Consider the following 12,471-nt stretch of genomic DNA (forward strand, 5'->3'; position numbering starts at 1 on the left):
AGGTCATATAATTCCCAACGCTTGCTCTCTGGCAAAGCTGGACATAAGGGATGCCTGTATATCACTCACAGTTAGTGATGTTAAGAGTATCTGGTAATTCCAAATTTAAAAGGCCAGGGTTTCCCTACTGCAGTTAATCACTGAGCGTTTCCATGCCCTTTATCTACCAAGAGCACAGATTTGTGAAGGGCAAATCATGTTTAACTAACTTGCTTGAGTTTTTTGATGAGGTAATAGAGAATGTTGATGAGGGAATTGGTGTACATGAACTTCCAAAAGGCAAATGATACAGCGCCACACAACAGTCTTGTGAACAAAATTATAGCTCATGGAATAAATGGGACAGTCGCAACAGATGTTCATCGATATGACATTGGCTGAGACAGGAAACAGAGAGCAGTGGTTAATGGAAGTTTTTCGGACTGGAGGAAGGTTTGTAGTGGAGTTCCCCAAGGGTCAGTGTTAGGACCCTTGTTTTTCCTGATATATACTATACCTTGGTGTACAGGGTACAATTTCAAAATTTGTAGATGATATGAAACTTAGAAACATTGTGAACTATGAGGAGGATAGTGTAGAGCTTCAAAAGGACATCGACAAGTTGGTGCAATGGGCAGACAAATGGAACATGAAATTCAATGCAGAGAAATGTTGTGAGGAAGATGCAAAATGGCTTCAAGGAGATTTGGACAGACTTAATGGGTGGGTAAGAACGTGGCAGATGGAATATAATGTGGAAAAATGTGAGGTTATCCACTTTGGTAGGAGGAAAACATGTGCAGAGTATTTCTTAAATGGTAAGAGATTAGAAAGTGTAGATGTACAAAGGGACCTGGGTGTCCTCATCAATAAGTCACTGAAAGCTAACATGCAGGTGCAGCAAGCAATTAAGAAGGCTAATGGTATGTTAGCCTTTATCGTAAGAGGATTTGAGTACAGGAGTAGTGAAGTCTTGCTTCAATTGTATAGAACCTTGGTTAGACCGCACTTGGAGTACTGTGTGCAGTTTTGGTCCTCTTACCTTAGGAAGGATATTATTTCCATAGAGGGAGTGCAACGAAGGTTCACCACACTTGTTCCCGGGATGACGGGACTGTCCTATGAAGAGACACTGGGGAAACTGGGCCTGTATTTTCAAGAGTTTCGAAGAATGAGAGGTGATCTCATTGAAACCTACAAAATACTTGAAGGGATAGACAGGGTAGATGCAGGTAAGATGTTTCTCCTGGTTGGGGAGTCTAGAACCAAGGGACACAATTTCAAAATAATGGGGAAGCCACTTCGAACAGAGATGAGGAGAAATTTCTTTACTCAGAGGGTTGTGAATCTTTGGAATTCTCTACCCCAGAAAGCTGTGGAAGCTCAGTCATTGAGTATGTTTAAAGCAGAGATTGACAGATTTCTAAATACAAATGGCATAAGGGGATATGAGGATAGTGTGGGAAAAAGGCTTTGAAGTGGAAGATCAGCCATGATTGTATTGAATGGCAGAGCAGGCTTGATGGATGAATGGCCTATTCCTGCTCCTATGTTCCTAAGTGTGAAGTGATTCATTTTAGTAGGAAGAATGTGGAGATACAATATAAAATAAAGGGTGCAATTCTAAAAGGGGTGCAGGAGCAGAAGTACCTGGGTGTATATATGCATAAATCATTGAAGGTGGCAGGAGAGTGGTTATTAGAGCTTACAGTATCCTAGGCTTCATTAATTGAAGCTTAAAGTAGAAAAGCAAGGAAGTAATGTTAAACGTGTGGAAGGAAGGTCTTACGAGGAAAGGCTGAGGGACTTGAGGTTATTTTCGTTAGAGAGAAGGAGGAGGAGAGGTGACTTAATAGAGACATATAAGATAGTCATAGGGTTAGATAGGGTGGATAGTGAGAGTCTTTTTCCTCGGATGGTGATGGCAAACAAGAGGGGACATAGCTTTAAGTTGAGGGGTGATAGATATAGGACAGATGTCAGAGGTAGTTTCTTTACTCAGAGAGTAGTAGGGGCATGGAACGCCCTGCCTGCAACAGTAGTAGACTCGCCAACTTTAAGGGCATTTAAGTGGTCATTGGATAGACGTATGGATGAAAATGGAATAGTGTAGGTCAGATGATTTCACAGGTCGGCGCAACATCGAGGGCCGAAGGGCCTGTACTGCGCTGTAATGTTCTATGTTCTATGTAACAGTAGTTCAGCCTCAACTAGAGTATTGTGTCCAGTTCTGGGCGCCACACTTTAGGAAAGATAGAATCATAGGATCATAGAAAGCTTAAGGCACAGAAAGAGGCCATCTGGCCCATCACGTCTGATTCAGCCAAAAAACGATCCACCCATTCTAATCCCACCTTCCAGCATTTGGTCTGTAGCCCTGCAAATTATGGTACTTGAGCTGCATATCCGGACTCGTAAATGAGTTGAGGGCCTTTGCTTCAACTACACTTTCAGACAGTGAGTTCCAGACACCCACCACCCTCTGGGTGAAAAAGCTTTTCCTCATCTCCCTTCTAATTTTTCTACCAATCACTTTAAATCTATGCCCCCTCGTCTCTGCTAAGACCCTTCACCTCCACTCTATCCAGGCCCCTAACAATTTTGTACATCTCAATCAAATCTCCCCTCAGCCTTCTCTGTTCCAAGGAGACCAACGCCAGCCTATCCAATCTTTCCTCATAGCTGCATTTTTCCAGTCCTGGCAACATCCTCGTAATTGTCCTTTGTACCCTCTGTACCTTTCTGTAATGAGGTGATCAGAGCTGCACTCAGTACTCAAGTTGTGGCCTAACCGATGAGCTATACAGTTCCAGCATAACCTCCCTGCTCTTATATTCTATACCTTGGCTCATAAAGGAAAGGATTCCATATGCCTTCTTAACCACCTTATCGACCTGTCCTGCTACCTTCAGGGATCTGTGGACATTCACTCCAAGGTCCCTCACTTCCTCTGCACTTCTCAGTATTTTCCCATTAATTGTGTATTCCTTTGCCTTGTTTGACCTCCCCAAATGCATCACCTGACACTTCCCCAGATTGAATTCCATTTGATGTGAAGTCATTAGAGTGCAGAAAAGATTCACAAGAATGGTTCTGGGGATGAGGAATTTCAGTTACGTGGATAAATTAGAGAAGTTGGGACAGTTTTCCTTGAAGAGAAGGTTGACAGGTGATTTGATAGAGGTATTCAAAATCATGAGGGGTCTGGACAGAGTAGATAGAGAAAAACTGTTCCCATTGGTGGAAGAATCGAGAACAAGGGGGCACAGATTTAAGGTAATTGGCATAAGAAGCAATGGCGACATGAGGAGAAATTTTTCATACAGTGAGTGGTGAGGATCTGGAATGTACAGCCTGAGAATATGGTGCAGGCAGATTTAATCAAGGCATTCAATGGGAAATTGGATTGTTATCTGAAAAGTAGGAATGTACAAGGCTACAGGGAGAATGCAGGGAGTGGCACTAGGTAAAATGTTCTTTCGGAGAGCTGGCACAGCCACGATGGGCTGAATGGCTTCCTTCTGTACTGTAATGATTCTGTGAAGAGGAGGTGCCTAGCTGCTCCATAAATAGACACCTGCTGGAAATATTTAACTGTAACAGACTGGTAACTGAGATAGGCTGTGTGGAGCAAGTAGGGGGTCCTGCTCTGCCATACTAATGGTGCTGGCTGAGGGGAAATTCTGGTTTTATCTGTACAAATTTCAGGATTCCACAGGAAAGGTGCTTAATCCTCAGAGAATATTTGGTCCTGAAATTCCTGCAGAGAGGATAGAAAGACTAACTTCTGTTGAGGGGTCCAGGAAGTTCAAGATGGGAATTCCATTTCATTTGGCACTGGCCTTCTGGTGGGTGGATCTTCTTCCCGTTTCCTCATATCAATGGGTTGTGTATGGGAGGAGTTACACCCAGTGCACCTCCAACAGGTCCAATGGAACTCACACATGCTGAGAGCTGAGAGCAGGCATCATAGCTTTCATTATGGGCCTAGTGAAGGCTCCAATCCTTTAATAGAGTAAGGTAACTGATTCCAGAGTGAGGCCATTGAATCTTCAGAGTAAAGTATTGCTACTCTGAAGGCTGTGTGGGTCCATAGGGGGCAAAGAGTTTTTCTTTTCAGGTTTATGCCTTAGCCCAGAAGAGCCCGGTACATGTCTGACGAACAGTTGTAGGTCCCTTCATCTTCTGGCAGGCACCACTAAAGCATGCTTGCAGGCATGATGCTCTCACCCTGGTTAGGTAACTATATCTTTGGCTTGGGATTTGAGCAAGTAGGGTTCTGCTCCACTGTTCTTCAGCCTGCAGGCAGATTCTAGTAAGTTGGGGCCTTAATCTTTAGCTTAGGGTGAGCATTGACATATTGGGTGGATAGGGCCTCCTTGCTGAAGGTGCTGATTCTTGCTTCACTTTGTTTCCATGACACTCAAAGCCCTTTACCTACTTTCCCAAATAACTATAATTCATGAGAAACTTGTGAGAAAATTTTAACATGTTATTTGACTAAGCAGTGGAAGAGGGAAAATAACAACCAAGCCCAGACATTGCTACTAACTGTCCCAAAAGACCCAGTTGCATTTATATGATGCAATCAATAGCAGCCTCTACATCCTAAAGAATAAAGCCTACAAATATGTTGTGTGATCAATTTAATTAGTTTAATATGCTGTTAAAATAAGAAAGTAACTTTATCCAAAGACAAGAGTGTTTGCTTGCAAACATTGTACAGTGAAATTATCAGAGTTGCGACTTCTTTGCAGTACAGGATTTATCTCATGGGAATATTTATTTGTGATTCTGGACACTGAAAAGGCTGTGAGCAAGACTAGAGCGGATGATTAATTTGTTTATGAATGTGAATATTGACAATTAGGAAAACAGACTTTGAAAAGTCTGGAAAAGAACAGCTATGGCCATGATTGTGGCTATCGGGGAATTTCAGCTATTGAACTTTTAGAATGATTTAACTCTGTTTAAATTTCCAGTTGCTTTCTTCTTGGGGGTTTAATTAGAAGAACATTAAACCTTTTATTAGTGAATGGGCTGCAACTGAAAGCTATTTTGATTTCCTTCTGACTTGTTTGCTTGAGTCTTGTTTTCAACTTCATGAAAATCAATTGTAATTTGTTCCATTAAAATAGCCATGAAATTGATAACAAAAGAAACTCTGTGATGAGCCATTCAGATTATGAGTTACAGTGGTATCTTTAACTGCGGTCAGAAGGCTACGGTAAGTACCTGCTTTAGCTCAGGGAATAAAAAGTGGAAGAGGCAATGTTTTAATTCTAATTTTACAAAGGGGATTTAATGGGGATGATATGGGACTACTGCTCCTTAGTTAGGACAAGTCATTTCAGTATCTAAACATTATTTCTGGCCAAATGCTCCTAAAATGCTGAGATTGCGCTGAATTCATGGGGGGATGTTTCTCCTGCACCAGCAACCTGAAATGGCTACTGCCACTGACAGACAGATTTATTTGATGGTGGGGAGAAGGACATCGTTCAAGGGAAATGGGCCTTTTCAAGCCCAACTGTCCTGCTGCATGTGTGCTAGGTGGCTGCTGAGGAAGACCAGGGCAATTCAGGAAAAAAAGTCAGCATTTTCCTACGACCCTCCATCATTGCAAGCTGGTACTGAGCATTTGAAGCACTGCTCAAGTATTCCAACCACTACAAGAGGCCAGGCATCATTCAACTAAGTTCCAGGCCTGTACTGAGTTGGTCGGCAGATGCACAGATATGACATGCTTCCCGGCCACACTGGGGTTTGTTAGACATTGGATGTATCGAGAGTTTTCTTCTTCTTTAACTGACCAATTGAAGCTGAAATTCAGAGTGTGACAGGCTCTGTCAATCTTGTGCTATGCAAGAATAGGATCTCTTTTCAAATTGTAGAAATTTGAAAAATCAAGATACAGCAAGTGAAAGGAAACTTGGGATAAATGAATGAACTCTTTAAATCTGACGGTTTTCAAAATGCAGTGCTCTACATGTATGTGAAACTAACACTGAATCAAATCAACCTAAGCTCGCCACTGACAATCCATATCCGGGGCCATTAAATATAAAATCCTACCACTCCAACCACTCCTGAGTAGTCATGGGTACTTCATGGAAAATATATAGGCAAAAAATAGATTTTGCACAATACTAGGACAACATGGGGTGGGGAGGCTAACACTGTGACACAGGCCATTGCTGTCTCTTTTTCCATTGCAGGGCAATGAGAATACACAAGATCTTCAATTACCAGTGAGTATGGCAGTAATATAACAGCAAAATGCACAACAAAGAGAAAGAAACCTTTATTCTTGGTCTGCCAATGGCTCCAGTTCATACACGGGAAACATATAACCAACTCAAAGTATTCTTTTCCTTGTTTGCAAGTCGTGATGCCTTCTACTATTAAAGAGCCTGGCTATACTCACTATCAAGGATTACACATTATTAATGGTCACTTGGGCAAAGTCACTTGGCTTGTGACTAGCATTGTGGCATACCAGCAATTAGGCAGTAAGCAATATGAGGAAGGAAAAGTGCAGGAGGACAGGAGAATTAGAGCATTTGTTCTCTCCACATTTTTCTTGAGGGTACTGATTCATGCTAGAGTATGCTTCCACTAGCAGCCACCTGCAACCTTGCTACAGTGACTATTCTCCATGTGTGAGTCCAGAGAATGAGTACTGACAGGCTGTCTGACTATGGGGGGGGGGGGGGGGGGAGCACTGTCAAGCCGAGACCTGTGTCCATCCACACAGATACACCCACAGCAGTGGTTACTGCACAGTAATGAAGAGCCAAAACTTGGGTTGACTTTCCCCCCTGAGGTATTAAGGCCAGTAATAGATCTTTTTAAGAATTCACTTGAGAGCCCACACATAACACAAATAAAACTATTCCTAGAGTTTTCAGGTTATGGATGTCAGAGAGCAAGTCCTCTGGGGTTGAGAAAATGATGTAACTGCTGCAGGATCGCAAAGGACTGCCTGGCAGACCAATTAAACCGGTGTTTTCTCTTCATTGGAAACAGCACAGATTAGACAGAGTGAATACTGAAGTCAGGTAGATACTGAAAGGCAGCTCGATACAAAGTACTGTTACTTCAGTGGTGTGTGGGTACATGCCTGAACGAAGGTAGAACACTGTCATAGTAATACCAGGTGGCCGTCAGGTAAGGCCGACTCACATCTGTAGAGTAGAGACGCCAAGCAGCCTGGATAAATAAAAACAGAGAAAGACACACACCAACAGATCAAACCATCAAACAGGACAGGACACGACAAAGCAAAATAAAAAGTGGCACATAAATAGCACGCAAGATAATGGGAATTTTATGTAGAAAGGAATATCAGAACTGAATTAAGCATTGTCTGTTTGGGTGTGAAAAAAAGCAATAAATACAATTATTGGTACATATGAATCAACACTTACCAAACTGAGCACTCTGCAGAAACCCCAGAATTAATTTGAAATCTATGATTACGGGGTTCAGACTCTTGGCGTAAGTGCAGTGAATGGGTGAATGGTGCATACTCACCCTGAATGGGTTCCAAGGTCATTTTAAAAAAAAAACTAAATAGTGGCTCCATTTAAACTTTCGCCTCTTGTCAAGACAGCAATACTTCCTGGGATAATGCTCTAAGAGTGCTGGCCACCCTCTGCTTCCTCATCCAAGTGTCTGAGCTTCATTTGTGAGCACAACTAGTGAGTGCTCGAAGCCTATTGGAAGGTTTCACATTGGAGCCTAATTGTGTCCACACCCAATGTCTACACAGAGGGTCTTTCCAGCAGATGTCACAGCAGATAGTTTTTATAATCATCTCTATGATGCAGCTCTCCACGGAACCCTGTGTACACAGCATCTCATCAGCCACACAGAAAAATTCCCACAAGTTGTTGACAGCAATCGGGTTTGCCCTCAAGTAATATAGGTATAGATATGCTCTACATCTGTTCCCAGTATTTTTTTATCTCCCAGGTTGTTAACCTTTTAATATTTGGCTAAATGGATATGTGAGGATATATCTTGTGTTAATACCAGTAATGTAAATACTTAAGTTTTACTAGTTTACCTCTCATTAGGTTCCATCAGGAGCTGCTCTCCTCCAGGACTTGAGCACATTATCTAGGCTGACAGAGTGTAGGACCGAGAGAGTGCTGCATTGTCAGAGTGTTGCACTTCAGTTGGATGTTGAGCCAAGGCCCCTTCTTCTGGTTCAGGTGCATGTTAAAGATTTCATGGCACTTGTTTGAAGCAGAGCAGGGAATTCTCCCAGCGTCTTTGCCAACGCTCCTCTCCCAACCAAATTTTCTTTGTATCCCTTTGATGTTTTTATATCTCTCCATTATTTGCATTTGTATAAGCTTTCTCTTAATTTTATATTATCTCTCACCTCTTTTGTTGACCAAGGTTGTTTAATTAAACAAGTAGGCTTTCATCCTTTACGACTTTGTACAGTTCTTGTATTGTGGCAAATACTTCTTTGAACACCTTCCAACTGTTGTCTGCAGTTTTATATGTCAATAACTCCAACAGCACTCAAGAAGCTTGACTCTATGCAGGACAAAGTAGCCCGCTTGATTGGCATCCCATCCACCACCTTAAACATTCACTTCCTCTACCACCAGTACACAGTGGCAGCAGTGTGTACCATCCACAAGATGCACTGCAACAATTCACTAAGGCTCCTTTGACAGCACCTTCCAAACCTGTGATCTCTACCACCTAGAAGGACAGGGCAGCAGAAGCATGGGAACACTGCCATCTGTAAGTTCCCCTCCAAGCCACACACCATCCTGACTTGGAACTATATCATCGTTCCTTCACTGTTGCTGGGTCAAAATCCTGGAACTTCCTTCCTAACAGCACCTACATCACATGGATTTCAGTGGTTCAAGAAGGCAGCTCGCCACCATCTTCTCAAGGGAAATTAGGGATGGGTAACAAATGTTGGCCTTGCCAGTGATACTCACATCCCATGAAAGAATAAAAAGTAGTTCCACCCAGTTAACTGTGATCAATTTCTGCCTCATCCCTCCAAAGCCAGTGTAACCTAAATTTAAAGCTTTAGGTTGTGACTCACTCTCCTTCCTCTGAAGCCTAATGTTGAATTAAATCACGTTATGGTCATTGTTAGTTAAGTGTTTCCTCAGTGTCGACTGAGCCTGCATTCCCATCATCTCTCGCAGATGGAAGGATACCAATCACCCTTAGTGTTGACTAATTTAAGCTCATTACTTAACATTAAAGTTGAATAACTAGATCCATTTAACAGTAACACTGGCAAAACCAGACTTGGAGACCTCATTCACATTTGGTCACCCGAAGTACAAAAAGACATTGGGTAACAATGATGGGGCTATAATTTAATTTTCTAAGTTAGGGTTAGAGTGAAGTGAACAAAGTCTGTTCTCAAAATAAGACTTTGGGTGGAGACATGACGCAAACTGTTCAAACATGAAGGAAATCAGTGGAATGAATACTGAACAGAGCTATATATGGACCAGACTGCAAGAGACATGATTACAAATGAAGGAAACCTTGAGCCAAAGACAATTTATTTACAACTACTTAAGAGACAGTTACATGAGGCATGGCTTAAGTGTTCGAAGAGGAAAAGGACAAATTCCTGATTCCTGAGTATAGGGTTTATATGTCTTGGAATGAAGCAGAAAGGGAATGAAGATAAAGTGGACTCTCAGTGCAAGCCTAAGTGATGCTGTGCACTAAATAAGCCTTCCGACCTCTGACCATCGAACATTCACAACCATGTGCAAAGTGACACTGGGGAGATTTATTACAGGAGCCTCCTGTTGTTGACCTGATGAGCATCAGTGCAAGTAATCAGCACTAGTTCACAGAGCGAGCACTCAGTCTTGTAACAGAATTTAATTCTATCCAAGCCAAAGCTGTGATCAAATTCTGCTGGAACTTTTCCTGATTTTGAAAGTCACTTTTTGGTACAAAGGGAGTCAATAGCGATGTTATTATCTATGTAATGGGAGCGAATGGCAGGGTCGGGTGAATATTCTATATGACTAGAGTGAGTGGGAGGAGTCCAGATACTTTTCTATATGATGGGAGTGAATGGCAGGGTTCCACAAGAACACAAGAAATAGGAGCAGGAGTAGAACATATGGCCCATCGAGTCTACTGCACCATCCAATATGATCGTGGCAGAACTTAGGCTTCAATTCCACTTTCCCTTCCACTTGCCATATCCCTTGATTCCCTGAGAGACAAAAAAAATCTGTCTATCCCAGCCTTAAATGTATTCAACAATGGAAGATCCACAACCCTCTGGGATAGAGAATTCCAAAGATTCACAATTCTTTGGGTGAAGTAATTTCTCCTTATCTCAGTGCTAAATGATTAGCATCTAATCCTGAGACTGTGCCCCCGTGTTTTAGATTTGCTGACCAGTAGAAACAATCTTTCAAGCATCTACCCTATCCAGCCCCTTCAGAATCACCTCTCATTCTTCTCAACTCCAGAGAAACGGCCCAATTTACTCAGCCTCTCATCAGAGGACAACCCCCTCGTCCCAGGGACCAATCTAGTGAACCTTCAAGGTACTGTGCAAGTGAATCCTTTCTTAAATGTGGAGACCAAAACTGCACACAATATTCCAGATGTGGTCTTGCCAAAACCCTGTACAATTGTAGCAAGACTTCTTTATTCCTGTACATTCCTAACTTTTTGCATTCCTTGTACAAGCACACCCAAGTTTCTTTGAACTTTCAAGTTTCACACCTTTTAAACAATATTCTGCTTTTCTATTCTTACGACCAAAGTGAATAACTTCACACTTGCACATATTATACTCCATCTGCCTTCTTGTTGCCCACTCATTTAACCTGTCTATATCTCTTTGCAGCCTCTCTGTGTCCTCCCCACAGTTTATCTTTCCACCTACCTTGTATCATCAGCCAACATAGATATTTTACTCTCTATCTCTTCATCTAAGTCATTGATATAGATTATAAATAGCTGAGGCCTCAGCACTGATCCTTGTAGCACTCCACTATTCACTGTGTCATGCAGGCCCCCACCTATCAAGAATGAGGCTTTTTTTTATTCATTCATGGGATGTGGGCATCACTGGCTAGGCCAGCATTTATTGCCCATCCCTAATTGCCCTTGAGAAGGTGGTGGTGAGCTGCCTTCTTGAACCGCTGCAGTCCATATGGGGTAGGTACACCCACAGTGCTGTTAGGAAGGGAGTTCCAGGATTTTGACTCAGCGACGATGAAGGAACGGCGATATAGTTCCAAGTCAGGATGGTGTGTGACTTGGAGGGGAAGTTTCAAGTGGTGATGCTTCCATGCATTTGCTGCTCTTATCCTTCTAGTTGGTAGAGGTCGGGGGTTTGGAAGGTGCTGCCTAGGGAGCCTTGGTGCATTGCTGCAGTGCATCTTGTAGATGGTACACACTGCTGCCACTGTGCGTTGGTGGTGGAGGGAGTGAATGTTTGAGGATGGGGTGGCAATCAAGCGGGCTGCTTTGTCCTGGATGGTGTTGAGCGTCTTGAGTGTTGTTGGAGCTGCACCCATCCAGGCAAGTGGAGAGGATTCCATCACACTCCATGTGCTTTGTAGATGGTGGACAGGCTTTGGGGAGTCAGGAGGTGAGTTACTCGCCGCAGGATTCCGAGCCTCTGACCTGCTCTTGTAGCCATGGTATTTATATGGCTACTCCAGTTCAGTTTCTGGTCAATTGTAGCCCCCAGGATGTTGATAGTGGGGGATTCAGCGATGGTAATGCCATTGAATGTCAAGGGAGATGGTTAGATTCTCTCTTGTTGGAGATGGTCATTACCTGGCACTTGTATGGTGCGAATGTTACTTGCCACTTATTAGCCCAAGTCTGGATATTGTCCAGGACTTTCTGCATTTCGATACAGACTGCTTCAGTATCTGAGGGGTCACAAATGGTGCTGAACATTGTGCAATCATCAGCGAACATCCCCACTTCTGACCTTATGATTGAAGGAAGGTCATTGATGAAGCAGCTGAAGATGGTTGGGTCTAGGACACTATCCTGAGGACCTCCTGCGGTGATGTCATGAAGCTCAGATGAATGATCTTCAACAACCACAACCATCTTGCATTGCGCTAGATATGACTCCAACCAGCAGAGAGTTTTCTTCCTGATTCCCATTGACTTCAGTTTTGCGAGGGCTCCTTGATGCCATACTCGGTCAAATGCTGCCTTGATGTCAAGGGCAGTCACTCTCACCTCACCTCTTGAGTTCAGCTCTTTTGTCCATGTTTGAACCAAGGCTGTAATGAAGTCAGGAAATGAATGGCCCTGGCGGAACCCAAACTGAGCGTCACTAAGCAGGTTATTGCTAAGCAATTGCTGCTTAATGGCACTGTTGATGACACCTTCCATCACTTTGCTGATGATTGAGAGTAGACTGATGGGGCGGTAATTGGCCAGGTTGGACTCGTCCTGCTTTTTGTGTGCAGGACATACCTGGGCAATTTTCCA

The 12,471-nt window shown here is 43.0% G+C and overlaps 1 protein-coding gene across 1 annotated transcript in view; it reads right to left on the reverse strand.

The window, feature by feature from the left end:
• LOC137347025 (potassium voltage-gated channel subfamily KQT member 4-like) overlaps window positions 1-12,471 on the reverse strand; it is a 307,740-nt gene that overhangs the window by 131,564 nt on the left and 163,705 nt on the right. Inside the window, exon 8 of the mRNA XM_068011033.1 lies at window positions 7,103-7,191. Within this exon, the coding sequence (XP_067867134.1) occupies window positions 7,103-7,191 (89 nt within the window). The remainder of the gene's footprint in view (window positions 1-7,102; window positions 7,192-12,471) is intronic.

The sequence above is a fragment of the Heterodontus francisci genome, chromosome 31 (assembly GCF_036365525.1).
Source record: "Heterodontus francisci isolate sHetFra1 chromosome 31, sHetFra1.hap1, whole genome shotgun sequence".
In the NCBI taxonomy this organism is placed as follows: domain Eukaryota; kingdom Metazoa; phylum Chordata; class Chondrichthyes; order Heterodontiformes; family Heterodontidae; genus Heterodontus; species Heterodontus francisci.